Source organism: Trichoderma gamsii, assembly GCF_001481775.2.
Source record: "Trichoderma gamsii strain T6085 chromosome Unknown Scaffold_50.2, whole genome shotgun sequence".
Classification (NCBI taxonomy): Eukaryota; Fungi; Ascomycota; class Sordariomycetes; order Hypocreales; family Hypocreaceae; genus Trichoderma; species Trichoderma gamsii.
Genome location: NW_020171387.1, coordinates 1 through 14,084, shown reverse-complemented (window position 1 = coordinate 14,084; position 14,084 = coordinate 1). Strand labels below are relative to the sequence as shown.

General features: G+C 47.1%; 4 protein-coding genes across 4 annotated transcripts; 1 reads left to right on the top strand and 3 right to left on the bottom strand.

Annotated features, from left to right (window-relative positions):
- Positions 1-357: 357 nt before the first annotated feature.
- Positions 358-4,530, bottom strand: TGAM01_v209681 (DNA-directed RNA polymerase, mitochondrial; the record flags this gene model as incomplete). The annotated part of the gene is made up of 1 exon (XM_018807688.2): positions 358-4,530. The coding sequence occupies one exon, from the start codon at positions 4,528-4,530 to the stop codon at positions 358-360; it is 4,173 nt and encodes a 1,390-aa protein (XP_018659173.1).
- Positions 4,531-4,931: 401 nt separating this feature from the next.
- On the top strand, positions 4,932-6,875 carry TGAM01_v209680 (hypothetical protein; the record flags this gene model as incomplete). Its single annotated transcript, XM_018807689.2, has 1 exon — positions 4,932-6,875. The coding sequence occupies one exon, from the start codon at positions 4,932-4,934 to the stop codon at positions 6,873-6,875; it is 1,944 nt and encodes a 647-aa protein (XP_018659174.2).
- Positions 6,876-7,131: 256 nt separating this feature from the next.
- On the bottom strand, positions 7,132-8,377 carry TGAM01_v209679 (hypothetical protein; the record flags this gene model as incomplete). Its single annotated transcript, XM_018807690.1, has 2 exons — positions 7,132-8,204; positions 8,263-8,377. 2 exons carry the CDS (start codon positions 8,375-8,377, stop codon positions 7,132-7,134), a joined length of 1,188 nt encoding a protein of 395 aa, XP_018659175.1.
- A 3,953-nt stretch (positions 8,378-12,330) lies between these two features.
- TGAM01_v209678 (hypothetical protein) lies at positions 12,331-13,356 on the bottom strand (the record flags this gene model as incomplete). Its single annotated transcript, XM_024550617.1, has 3 exons — positions 12,331-12,339; positions 12,401-13,209; positions 13,275-13,356. The coding sequence occupies 3 exons, from the start codon at positions 13,354-13,356 to the stop codon at positions 12,331-12,333; spliced, it is 900 nt and encodes a 299-aa protein (XP_024404627.1).
- Between the last annotated feature and the right edge of the window lie 728 nt (positions 13,357-14,084).

The window sequence follows — 14,084 nt, the reverse complement described above, 5'->3', positions numbered from 1 at the left end:
TTTATAATGTTTCTTTCATGGCTGGGCCATGGTGATGGGATGTTTTATGTACTTAGGTATAATGCATCCGCGAGCCACTCTCGTGATGCATTTATCTGTCCCCTTCATGAATCCTATTATACAAATATCTTGTATACAATGTCGCTTAAAAATGCCCACCCCTCTATCTTTCAAAACAAACTCCAGCCTTCAAGTTAAAAAAGAAATGAACTCCGTATAGATGCACACAATGTCAACGCCACTCCCTCCTTTGCCCTTTCCTCCGCGTTTTCACTTTTTTATTCCCATAACACCCTCATTTCATTATACATTGTCGCTGACCAAAAATAGTAGAGATACTCAGTAACACAGGCGCCTTTATGAGAAGAAGTACTTGCTTTCTCTCAAACGCTTAACATCGAAGTCACCCTTCTCGGGAACATTCGGGATAGTCAGCGGCAGCCAAACGGGAAGGGGCATCTTCTTCTGCTTGCGAGCAGAGGCCTTCGGTTTCGCAATGTGAGCCTCAAAGAACGATGTTTTCATGTCATCCATGAGTCGCTTAGTTAGCTCTAGCACTTCAGAAGACGTTTCAGATTGAGCCTCCATGTCTTCATCGACAACGTTGTTAGCCTCGTCTTCCGAAATGGCGCCCAAGCCAATGTCTTTGGCATCTTCGTGGATATCCATGTCGACCTCAGCGGCCATCATGTCTTCATATATCGAAGCAGGGGTGACGATTTGCTGAGCAGCCTCAAGGTCCCAGGGATTGCCAGAAAGCTTCAGCTGGTTACGCTTATGTTCGAGAAGAAGCTCTTCCTTTGGAGAAAGATTGCTCTTTTTGCGTAGTTCTTTGATCTTCTTAGCCACCGGGGTATCGGGGTCAATCTTTGCAAGGTAGATTGATCCTTGGTGGCGAGCTTCGAACTCAGCGCCCAATCGGCCTACCACATCCTCTTCGTGAATTCGGATGAAGGCCTCGCGCAAGACCTCATTCATAACGTCGATGTCTCCGGCATGTGTCCAGAAGGAATCGTGCACGGCGGCAAAGTCGAGTCCACGATCGTCGCATTCCAGTGCTGACAATAACATGTGACTAGCATCCAGCGAGTGGATGAAGTTAGGGGGGAAGCCTTGAAGCTGCTTCCGCCTATTAACGGGATCCGTCTGGTCGCTCATAGGGTAAATGACAGCCTGAAGACATGTCTTGATTTCTCGTGCTGTAGTCTTTCGATAAGGTTGGACGACAGGCATTTTGAGGGGTGTTGTCCAAACGACCGAGGACCGGAACTGCTGAACAAGGTCATCGAACTCGACCTTTTTCCCGGAAGACGGCTTTGCCTTGGATCTGGTGGAGCGAGGGGCGCTTCCCTCTCCCTCGCCGTATGAATCCACGATTTGCTGTAGCTGGGCTGGAGTCAGGGCGCGGCACACACGTCCTCCAATCTCTCCAAGCCAGTATTGAATGTTGTGAGCACCACGGAACATGGTCGCAAGAGCTTGAAAGACCTGTTTGGCGATATACGTCGACAGTAGTAAATTGGGAATGCCGCACTCTTTTCCTAGGTTAGGATACAAAGCGTCAATTTGCTTGCAGATTTGCTTCTTTGCTCCTGAGAATGTAACGCCGTAGACGTTTGTCATCACGGTCTGCTTGACAACTTTGCGAGTGATCTTTCCGTCTAGCGCTTTGGCAAATGGGTTCTCTGCCTCCAAGTCTTTGGCGATCGCTTCCTTCACTAGATTGGCCACGGCTGAATAAACATCGGCGGGCCTCTCTCCAGGCTCCAAGTTAACCTGCTTCGCTCCCCATGTGTCGCCGCCGAGAGCCGCATAGTGCTGAAGTCCATTGCATGTACCATCTTGGTGAACCGGAAGATTCGAGACAAATTTTGTTGGATCAGGGAGTTCGAGCGCAGCCTTCAGTTCGAAGCACGCAGAAAGACATTGCCACGGGTCTTCTCCCTTGAGCCACCATCGGCTGCCTTTCAGGGGATTAGTCGCCGAGTCGATGATACTAGCCACGTTATCGTTCGCAAAGGCCTCGCGCTCGTCGAAGCTAGCTTTATCCAGGCCATAGACGTTGGCGAGATGGATCTTCAGCCACCGCAAGCCTCTTGCGCCCAGTTCTTTGCCCTTGGCGAATTTGAGAATGGATCGCGCATGATCGGCACCCATATGATTAAGGTATGTTGGCATTGGATATGCTCGTCCTCGGTAGTCGACATTGTGTGGGAAGTATATCGTCTGGTTGCGGAATGCACGTGCAATTTCCAACTGTAGATTCATAAAACAGCGCTGAGAATGCAAACCGGATCGCTCGTTTTCAATCGCTTTGACGGCTCGAATCCAAGACTTTCGTGCTAGAGGGTCCGCTGAAGAATCTGGTTCCGGGGGAACGTCAAAGTGCGGATGCAGAGGTGGTATGTTTGCGATTTCCTCGCCACTGTTCCAGGCCTCCATCATAACATTCAGAGTATCCTTGTTAATCACCCATGCTGTTTTACCCAGCACATCTAGACCCTTGAATACTTGCTCCATATCTCCGCGTTTGATCGCTGCGGTACTGTACAGCTTTTGCTCGACATCGCCTGGTTTAACACGGACAAAGCTAGTCTTGCAATCCAGAAATCCGCCTTCAGTGAAGGTGGACCAAGGTTTAGGTTCAACCACCATGGGTAGATGTTTGGCAATGAAGTCGCCGACAGGTTCTCGCTTAAGCTGTTCAATCAAGTGATTGTTGAAAAACAAAGCTCCAACCTTTTTGCCTTTTCGGAGCATTGTCTGGTGGCTGAAAGCAGGTTGGTATTGGCTGATCAGCTCTTTGGATGTCGAGCCCTCCGCCACAACATTGATCTTGGCTGACTCTATCAGCATTTGTAGCAAAATCGAGCCGACCTGAGCCTTGATCTGCAGAGTCCAAGGGTTCTTGCTATTTTCCTCAAGGGTACGTTCCTGTTCCGCTGTATCAAGTAAGGGCGTCTTGGCGTCTTCGCTGGCTTCCGCCTTGTCTTTGGATTTATCTCCGACGAACTTGAGTTTGCGCTGCCGTCTAGCTTTTCTCTCAGCCAGTTCTTTCTGATACATCTCGGTATCTTCCTGAACAGCTTTCGCAATGTGGGTAATCAACCGGCTGATGGGAATACCCTTCTCGACACCTAGAACAGTTCCAATGTTGATGACAGAGAGAATTGTTACGGCTGCCAGACGCGCTGGGTCGCCCTGTTGGATAAACGGACCATAAATGCACCTTGTTAGATCCCAATCCGATTTTGACGTCTTTGCCTCGGATTGTTCAATCAGTCTCAACTCTTGTGCAATGCGGGTTTCCATGACGCTCATCCACGACGCCATGTTCTGTGACATGGAACCTTCTTTTGTAGATGGCGCCAAAGCTGTGCTAACACCCCGCTTCTGCAGAGTCTTGTTGTCAAGCCGCCATTTCTCAATAGCTGAGCTAATTGAATCTCTTTCTAGCTGAAGTTGAATATCCATTTGGTCAGAATGAGGAAGCTTCGAAATTTCAACGTCTTGTAGTCCCAATAAGAGTCCTAGGCCCCTTTTTAGTGTGTTCAGTCCCTCGCCTCGTTGTGGTGTTGGAATTAGCTCCGGGGCTGCTGTTGAATCTGTAGATTGGCTTAGGTCGGTAGCAAGAGCAGGTGAAGCTTCTGCCTCTTGAAGGTTCTCGGACATGAGAGTCATATCTTCCAAGCCTCCTTCATCTGCCGCAAAGTTGTACGTTGGGCAGATTTCAGTGATGACTGCAAGATCCTGATCGCTTAAGATTTCGTCCATGCTGAGGACTCGCAGTCCCGCTTCGTCTGGAGCCATGCCCATATATCGTTTCACGAGGCGGTCTAATCTGGTGCCTCGTTCGGAGAGTAGGGAAGCCTTTAGCATGCAGGCAATTGTTTCGGCCGTGTGTGGCAAGTTTTTGCTTCGAATCTGAAGCTCGTACCATTTATGGAGCTGCTCAGCTTGGCTTCGGTCGGGATTCGTTCGCATCTGACTGAGGGATGCTCTCAGATACTTGTTGTTGAGTATGATTTGCTCTTCGTCCGATATCGAACCCAGGGAGCTGAGACGCTTCAAAACTAGGGCAGCTCTTTCCAGCTTCCCCACTTTGATGCATGCATCAAACACCATGAACATGTCCTCTGGCTCTCCCGGGATGCCATATTTGTTCATCTTGGAGGCTGGCTTTGGAGGGCCAGGCTCAGGAATTGTCAGAGGAGAGGATGGGTTGAAGGGTCGAAGCTCGAATGGGGGTGGTGGCGCTTGGAAAGATGGTATTGATGGGTTTGGGATGTTGTTATATGGCATTCCCTCCAGCTTGAAGTCGTCAACAGCTGTGGCGAGGGTTCGCTCGTGAGAGCCGAAGCCAAGGTCCAACCCTCGACGCCATGGTCGCAAGTGCTTTGCCGTATCTCCTCGCGGGCTGAGAGTTGATATACAGGCCTGAAGAGCCGGGAGCCTTGAGGAGGTTCGAAGCGATCTTAAGGCAGTGGCATGATGTATTGAGGCACTACGGCCCGCGTGCCTCGGCAGCATTTTGATATGCAGGGATATCAATCGCACCGCCAGTGAAGACGGTCGAGATATACACAAGCAAAAGGGCAACTGGAGCAGAAACAAGCAACCCCCAGCATGTAAAGAAAACAGAGAGAAAACGGGCTGGCTAGGAACAAAATGTTCCTCCAGTATCGAGTTTGCACGATAAGAAGTTTCATAGTGCGCCACCCACCGAAGCTGCCAAAAAGATTTTCTCGCTCACATTGTCCGCCGCATATGATTGGCTGAATTGGCTAGATTGTCACGTGGAGATGGCGCTTTTGAGTGGCAGCCCCACCAACGCCACCGCGGGAGCTTTTCTGTAGAGCCAAGCGCTGCCGTATCCGGAAATTTCATTCGTGCAGCATCATCCTCGTCTTCAGCGGGCTTTAGGAGCAGAGATGATTACTCGCCCGGTGACTGCGGCGCTGGGGTGCTGCGGCTGTCGAAATGCCATCCTGAGGGCTGTTTCGTCTAGGCCACTGCCGGCCATTGGACAATCGGCGGCACGTGGGATGAGACCAGTGCCCGGCGCAATACTGCGAACTTTTCCGCCGAGCCAGCAGTTTGGCACCGCTGCGCAAAAAGGAAAAGACGCACAAGCGAGGCCAGATGTCGAGCAACAGATAATCGAGGAGGAAATCGAAGACGACGCTTTCGATGATGACGACCCTGAAAATCCGTGGTTTCTGGACATTGATCCGCCCAAACATGCTCCGCTCCAGCACATTGCATCGCTGCCAAAAGTGCCCGAAGGCGCTCCTCACCTTCTCGAGCCGATGATCAAATACATATACGAAGATATGGGATTGGATGACTTGACAATGCTGGATCTCCGCGATCTCGATCCACCTGCTGCGCTTGGCCCTAACCTCATCATGATTTTTGGGACTGCGCGAAGTGAAAGACATCTGCACGTTTCTGCAGGCCGTTTTGTACGATGGCTTCGACGGAACCACCAAGTGGGCGCTCGAGCAGACGGCTTGATTGGACCAGGAGAACTGAAGACGAAGCTCCGTCGACTGAGAAAAAAGGCAAAGATGCTCGGCACCAACACTACAATCTTGCCTGGCGCCGACAATGGCATCTCAACGGGATGGGTATGTGTCAATTTTGCGGCGCATGACCACGGAGTACAAGAGTCTTCAAATTTTGACGAAAGTGGACGGTTTTCAGGGTTTGGCGCTCCGTTGACGGGAACAACCGTTGTCGTTCAATGTATGACGGAGTCGAGGCGGAACGAACTTGACTTGGAAACGCTGTGGAGGGGCATATTGAAGCGGAATCTCGAGGAAATGCAGAGAGTGAAAGGAAAGACGTCATCAGACCCCTCAGAAATTGAGGCTTTGGTTTCTTCAAGGATCCAATTGCCCGACAACCCTGCCGCCCACCAGTGGCAGAAGCTGAAATTAGCTTCTCAGCAACAACGGCAGTTTTCAACCATGGCGCGACGCCTTCAAGCTCGTACTCAGCGTAGTGAGTCTCAGGCGACTGCAATTGATTCTGAAACTCTAGTAACAGAAGATCAGCCGGACACCCCTTCCTTTGATCTGAATACGCTGCGACGGCACATACACGACTTCCAGGTTGCTGGAACTCCTGTAAGCCGAGAAACTATTCAAAGTCTCATCTCCGCAGTATTTCATGCCCCGGCGGCTGGGGGAGAAACAGCGCCAGAGCGGCTAGCTCTTGTAGATCAGCTCAATCTGGTAGCTGAAGAGCGTGGAATTTCCGTCCTCTCTCAAGAGTGGTTGATTACGCTCATTGAGAGCATCGTCACTTCTCCGTCATACGGTGAAGAACTACAACGCGCGCTCACAAATATCGAATATCTTCTATCCAACAGAAAAGGAAATATCTTGAGTAATGAGCAAGTTTTGCGGCTCATGACGGCGTATGCGCATCAACTCGACTGGGACAGATTCTGGAACGCTTTCCGCATACCATCTCGATTCCAAACACCTCGATCGCCCGAACTCTATGAGTTTGCTTATCGTGTCTTGGCGTCCACTGGCGATAGAAAGCTATGCACCGATGCTCTGCGCTGGGTGTATCCTGAGATGCTCAAAGAAGAACCGAAAATCTGGCCGGTTGGGTCACTTTACATGTCATTGAAAGCATGCATACTAGTCGCGGACCCGGGCGCCGAGAGTTTGCTGTATCATCCTCCACCGCAAGACTCACTGGATGTTTTGGGCCAACGGCAGTTGATGCATCGAGAATTTCTGCGTGTCTTGAGAGAAGTTGAAAATCTGCGACACCATCACGCTGGAGAGCAGGCCCGAGCGCATAGAGCGGAGGCACTACGCAAAATGTCTGGAGGGGTGCCATCTAACGACCATTAGGATGACTTATGCATGTTGATTTAGAGGATATGTATCGTTTATGAGCATCAAGACTGGGACTATAAAAGGGAATGGGATAATGTAACAATAAAAATACTCTAAAGGGATTCATAGCTGTGCGATATTTAGGGCTCCCATTGAGTTTTCACGTTTTATACATGTACTATAGAATCACTTGTATATACTAAAATTTGACACACGGTTTATACGTATATTTAGGCATAGGAAGAAAACAAGACTTTCTATTCTACGTGCTCTATAGCTGTGGCTGAGACGCTTCATCAACGCTCTTCAATGCATCACGGAGCAATGGCGCGACCTGTTTCCTGCTCGCCGACAAATCCTTCTGTCTCCACGCCTTTCTCTTACCATCATCACCATCCAATAATCCATCTTTCCATGGTTCTAGCTGCAGTCCCTTTGCAATAGCCGGAAAATTATTTGCAGCTGCTACTCCTTTATCCGTCATTCCCCAAACCAGAAGATGACGCTGGAATTCCCCGCCTGGATTTGCCGTGGTCATGACGCTTGCCACGTCGAGTTCCCTTTCTTTCGCCCACGCGGCCAGTTCGTCGATGAAGATGCTGGGACTCTCGGCCTTTTCAATCAAGTAGTCGAAATCCTGGACGACGCAGCTGATGCCTAGCTTGAGGCCTGATTCTTCCCACTCTTTGTAGTCTTTGCGGAAAATGTCGTAGAAGCTGAGTTGTGCGATGTCTTCCTTTACGGTTGTGATTTCCTGGAAGAAATTGGTTTGACTGAATTGGCGAGACTGGATTTTTGTATGGAGATATTCCACTGCACTGATATCCTTTGGCTTTACTTTGTGCTCCTCCTTCAGGTCAAGTGTGTCTATGAGAATAGGCGCAAGAGCGAGCTTCGCAAGATTATCATCCTCAGCCACGGTGGCGTCTTCAGTCTCCAAAGAGGGTAACGCATCCCACGCAGCGCGAGATTCGTTAATGATGAGGCTCATGCAACTTCCGCAAGGCTCGATGAGACGAGGCTTGACATCAGGGCTGGTCACCCCTTCATCGGCGTGGTGGTCAATGCAGCCAATTACTCGGGATTGAAATTTCTGCAGCTTGCCTGTCAAGGCGTTGTGGTCCACGAGAAACCACCGCGTGTCTTCGGGTTTGAGATCAGGCAGCTCTGACAGCGTGAGAATGTCTGCGGGGGAGAGTCCAGAGCGCTCTAAGACGGCCGTCATCTCTGTTCGCAGGATGAGGTCAGACCTGGGGATGTTTGAGAGGGGGATGTGTAGGGCGTGCGGCGATGAGTTGGAGCGGAGATAGGCCAAAACTACAGCTGAGCAGAGAGAATCGAGATCTTTGAAATGATTAGCTGGCCGTTTATCTAAAACGAAGGAAGGGTGTGCTGTCGATACCTGCGGACTCATTCCCAATAACGAAGGTTAGAGGCCCTGATCTCTGAGCTGGGGGCGCCGTCAAGGCAGATCGGGCGGCAGCTAAGAAGCCTTTGAGAGGTTGTCTAGGAGGCATCTTATAGATAACTTAATAATGATTTTGTAGAAGCTGCTTGCGGTTATGTAGAGAAAGTAATAGCTGTATTGCTCAAGGTTTAATGGGGTAAAGCTTGGCTGCAACTGACCATGTTCCACATGCGTGTACTGTATGCGGGCCTAGCGGGGCACCACTTCTAAGGTACGCCTAAGACGGTAGCACATTGCACGGAATTGTAGTTGTGCAAGGGCAGATAGGTTATACATAGTTTTTCCTATATAAGAAACTTTCAGGACATAAAAGAAGGGAAAAGTTATTCAACATCCCAGTTCTGTTATCCAGTACTTCAGCCAGCATCTATACGTGCATGTAGGCTACCATTAAGTGCTGCATCTGCTATATCTGTACTGCTACTACATCTGCTACTGCTGCTACATCTGCTACTGCTGCTACATCTGCTACTGCTGTTACATCTGCTGCTGCTGCTATTTTTTGGCGTGTTTGGCAGTTATGAGATTCGGACATGTGACTTGCTGCCTCATTGAGCTATAGTTGGGCCGTTAGATAATGAAATTGGGGCGCTGGATAACTTCTCCCTAAAAGAAAGATGGCATAAGTTTTACCTACCAAGGGGTACTACCCTATGTACCTATTAGTTGTAGTTACCTATACGATTTCATTATACCGAGCTATATTAAGGGAAATATGATTGTCTAACAAGCTCCAGCCGTAGCGCAATAAACCAGTTAGTTTACATGAAACAATTTTCTGTCGTGAAATGAACCAAAAAATGGTAATAGTAATAAAATAGTTAGATGTAGTAGAAGTAGGTAGTTGATCCTCCTCCTTTTAGCCCTCCACCTACTCTTCCTCCTCCCTCTCCGCCTCTTTCTCTTCTTCTATTTCTCCGCTAGGAAATTTAACGATAGTGACTTGTAAAAGGCTATTTACATACGCTAATAGGGAGCCAGATGCTATTTCATGAGAATATTCATCGCTCGAACGTAGTTCTTCTGGAATCACGGACACCTTTTCTTGGCCGATATAAGCCCAGTGAGCTCCATCCTTATAATATAAGTGGTATCTCGGCTGCAGAGTCTTGTAATAATGCCCCCATGAAGACTCTTCGCGGACGAAAGTTCCGCAAAAAGCCTTAATACAACCCTCGGCTGCATCAGGTGATGATATATAGTACCAGCAGTAAGACCATCCATAGTTCCTAACTGCAATGCAAGCCAAGCAAAGACCGGTGGCAACTTCCCAGAGTTGTGCTTCATATCCTTTTGGTACCCTGTAGATGATCGCCATCACGGATGAATCAGATGAAAAGGAAAGGTTGCCTGCATGATTAGAATCAGAGGAGTTATAATGAAACGAAGAGGCGCACTGATCCGTGTGCCAATCCAAAACTTCCACCTCACACCTCCGTTTAAATTGCAAGGCAACATAATTTGAACGCGAAGAAATTATGGAATCGTTAAGATGCGGCGTCCACTCACCTTGGCACGTGTACTGATACACGCACTGGTCAGACTCCATGCAGTAGACCCATACACACGACCTATGCTTGTCTTGTAGAAAAAGGTGCTTTGAATCATCTGAAAATACTGCACTAATGCGTGTGCGGCGAACAAGTAGGCGACTGAACTTCCCAGTACTCATGTGCCAGACACAGACATCGCCTGGTGTTTTGGTGTCGCCATGTATGTACGCAACGATTTCCGAATCGGGCGAGAAGACTGCCTCACTCAACGCAGCGCCGTTGCCTTTGGACGTGTGAATGCCTTTTCCATTATTGATGCGCCAGACACGAATATCGCCTGTATTGCTATCGCCGCATGCTAGAAGCTTTGAATTGGGAGAGAAGACTGGTTCAAAATCTGAGGCAGGGTCATCGAAAACCAGTATGCACTTGCCGCTATCTACACTCCATATCTTGACGTTATGCTCTTCACTATCCATTACCGCGCAAAGTTTTAAATTTGGCGATGAGACCACATAAGATCTATTGCCAAAACGACTGAATGTATTCTTTACATCGGCCCTCCAAAGTCGAATTTCGTAATGAGACTGAGATGCGAGAACAAACGATGAAGTTGACCAATGAGGAGAAAAGGTGACAAGGCTTTCATTTGTTGAAGTTTGTAGTAGATTTTTCTCTTCTACAGTGCTCAACATACGTAGACGGAGAGTGGAAAGTAGTGAAATGATCATTGAATCGGGTGAGATATCAAAGTCATAAAAGTATTCATCGCGTTCTCTATCACATATATGGTACACCAATTTTGTACATGTTTCGATCCGAAAGACATCAATAACCTCGTCATTCATACGAACCAAGATCTGAGAATTTGGCGAAAATTTAGCTTTGGCTATTAGGTAGGTTTCGTTACAGCCAAGATGCATTTGGAACTTCTCGTCCAGGCGGTAAACTTGCTTTCCAGTTTGGGTACAGTAGATCCTGATGCTCGATTCGTCGATCAATGCTAAAAATGCAGAATCCAGTGAAAAGACTGATAGCATATGACATAATCCACTAACTTCAGCTTTATCCAATTGCCCAATCTCCAATAAGCAGTGGCCAGTTTTTGTTGACCAGATTTTAACTGAGCTTGTTACATTCGACGATGTGCGATTTGCTGACGCTACAAGATCCCCATTTTGTGACAAGGCAACTACCCGTTCTTGAAGGAAGTCGAATTTCCACTCTTGTCTGCCTTGTTTATACGCATAAGAGTATATGCGTGTCTTAAGTGGTAAGAAGCAAACCCTTATGCGACACCCGCTATCGATAGCCCATTCTTGCACAACACCGGTGCTAGATACTGAAACCAAGTTCTGTGAGTCTGGCGTAAACGCGACATAAAAGTTCAGATCATCGTCAGGACACTCGGTCTCGTATTGATTATCTGGATTTATCTCAATCACTCGCTTTAAGGCTCCTGAATCTGTTTTCCAAAGCGAAAATCGAGGTGAGTATATTTTCCCTGATAGAGATCCTAATAAAGTAGAATCAGGGGAAAAATACAGCGACCAAGAGTTATGATAATTGCTATCAGGCTCCATGCATTGTTTCAGAGACAGCCACCTTTGAGGTCTATTCATCAATGTAGGAGCATCTGAAAATGTGGTACGAATAGTCTGCTGAAATGTTTTGCAGATCAAACTATTCTTGTCGTCAAAGACCATGGATGAGTAGTAAAGCTGCAATGGCCACTTGCTCACAGTGTCTTTATATTGAAGAAGAAATCGGTACGCGTCGTCTGCAAATGCCTTGAGACAGCTTGTATCGCTTCTCTGTTTCGGGTCTGCCGTATCGCCAACTAGTCTCTTGATTTTGTAAACAGCATCTACCCCTTGCGGCGTAAGTTTGCGCAGCAGGGCTAAAGCTTCTAGCCAGCAAAGATATTTGTCTTTGAGAAACGTGTGAATGATTCCGTTGTTTTTGCAAAGCTCTTCAGACTCTGACTTTTCAAGTTCTGATTTGTTGGATTCACAACTGTGAACTAGATGTTCGACCCAGAAAACACAGCAATATGCTATGGGTGCTAAGGGATCAGGGCATGGGGGAGATAATTCCTTTATAACTGTATCGGGTGCCTTGAGATTATAAATATTGTATCTTAAAAGAGCGGATAGAGTATACAGCGACGCCTGAAACATCCTTGAGTGCTGTAACTTGATTCCTGAAGGAAATATAAAGTCAAAGGCGGTGTGCATCATAAAATCTTTCGCTGATTGGTGGATGAAGTAAATGGTATTTTCTCGTATAGATAAAAATGCACCACAATCTTTGACCATATCTTGTATATCGCGTATGCTGTGTATGTTGTCGCTATACTTCCATTGACACTTCACAAAGGTGAAAAGCTCTTCAAGAAGTAAGGGCCTCTTAGCTGTGGCAATAGTTGAAAGTATTATGGGATATGCTTCTTTGTCTTCTTGACCCAGTCTCTCGTAAGATTGTTGCATAATCAAGCTATAGAGGTTTTCTAGACCTTCTGGCATTTTGTTTAGTATATGCTTCACGTTCCGCTGGTCTGTGCTTTGTAGTTGCCCAACCACAAGGGAAACCCAGAGATATGTGCCATTTGCCTTGCTTTTCAGAATATTGGCTGTGTAAGCTCGAAGATCCTCGTTATGTTCCAGTGCCTCAATAGTGTGTATCGATCTGTTGATATATGCGTCAACCGAGTGGGAGACATAAGCAGCGTTTCCCCCTAGCTCAAGGCTTAGTCTTCGAGAAGGGTCAATTGACTGCAATCTCCGCTCTATATCTTTGGTATTTCGGCTCGAAATTAGCCACTTGACGCGAGGGCTCGTCTTGACGATTAGTTTTAGAAGTGACATGCAGTCGTGTTCACACTCATCAAGTGCATCAATAATACAAATAGGATCTGGAAGAGATGGTTCCTGAGTTACCATCTCAAATATGTCGCACAGAACCTCCCATGCGTTGGGTCCGCTAAGTTGGTCCATTTTGTCTTTAAACGTTTCGCAGACCTGTCCAAGAAGCTGTCTGCGTCGCTCGATGAAAAACCGTAATAAGCCTCCAACAACTGCCTTGGCAGTATTGATCCTGGAGTCTGTGGCCTGGCAGAAAAAATAACTGAAGTGGATTCCGGAAATGTTCTCCAAATTGTCGATGATGCCACAAAGAAGCATTGTCTTTCCTTTCCCAGGATCTCCCTTTATCCAGAAAACACCGCTCTCTTTACTATTGGTCCACTTGCTAAAGTCGTCATGCTTTAGAATCCAGCTAAAGGATTCGTAAAGCAAGGGGCCTTTGAGATCTAGGATTCGTTTTTTATCATAGAAGGGATCTGTTCGGCTGATCTTTTCGAGAAAAGAAGTCTCTAGGCTTGAGTAATCTGTGAAAGATGCTGGTTAGCCTTGTGTGTATACCAAAATATGATAAATCCCAAGTAACACATACCAGCGTTGTAATTGAAGTTACCCTGAAAAATTGCTGCATTGTCTCCAATGATATTTCCCGAGAGGTTATGAGAATCATCCATCTCTTCGATAGCTTGGGCAAATTATTGGGTTGTTAGGCGAAAATGTATAATGTTAAGGTAAGAGTTGAGTTGCAGCCCAAAGCCAAAAGCCATTACACTTACTAGGTACCTTGAACTTGTATATTGCGTCGGATGTAAACATCCAATTATATGTTAAGACTAGCATATGACTAAGCTCATGTAGGCGAGATTATTAGCTACAAACGAATGATTCGGGGTGTTCCTAAATACACGTAGTACATAGGTACATATAGATAGAAAATAAGGCTGCAGCCTAAACGGTGCCCGACCAAATCTAGGTAGCGTTGAGTTCTTTTGCAGTGTATAAGCTGGCGAGTTAGCTACCAATTCACTCGCTGCACCACATTCCTCCAATCAAAGTGCGAAGCCACATTCTTTGGAAATTTCCGTGAGCGAATTCGGCTAATGAAGTATGAGTTTATATATTAGTCACGTTGTCCTAGAGCAAAAGATTTAGGAATGCATACTTTAATATTGATCGTATCTTCGTGATCCAACACGTTAACTGGAACTTAACAAAGCAGTCAGCTTACAAATAAAAATGCTTATATAAATGAAACCATGAACCACATTAAAAGTTGCATCAGTAGCATCAGTAGCATCAGTAGCATCAGTAGCATCAGTAGCATCAGTAGCATCAGTAGCATCAGTAGCATCAGTAGCATCAGTAGCATCAGTAGCATCAGTAGCATCAGTAGCATCAGTAG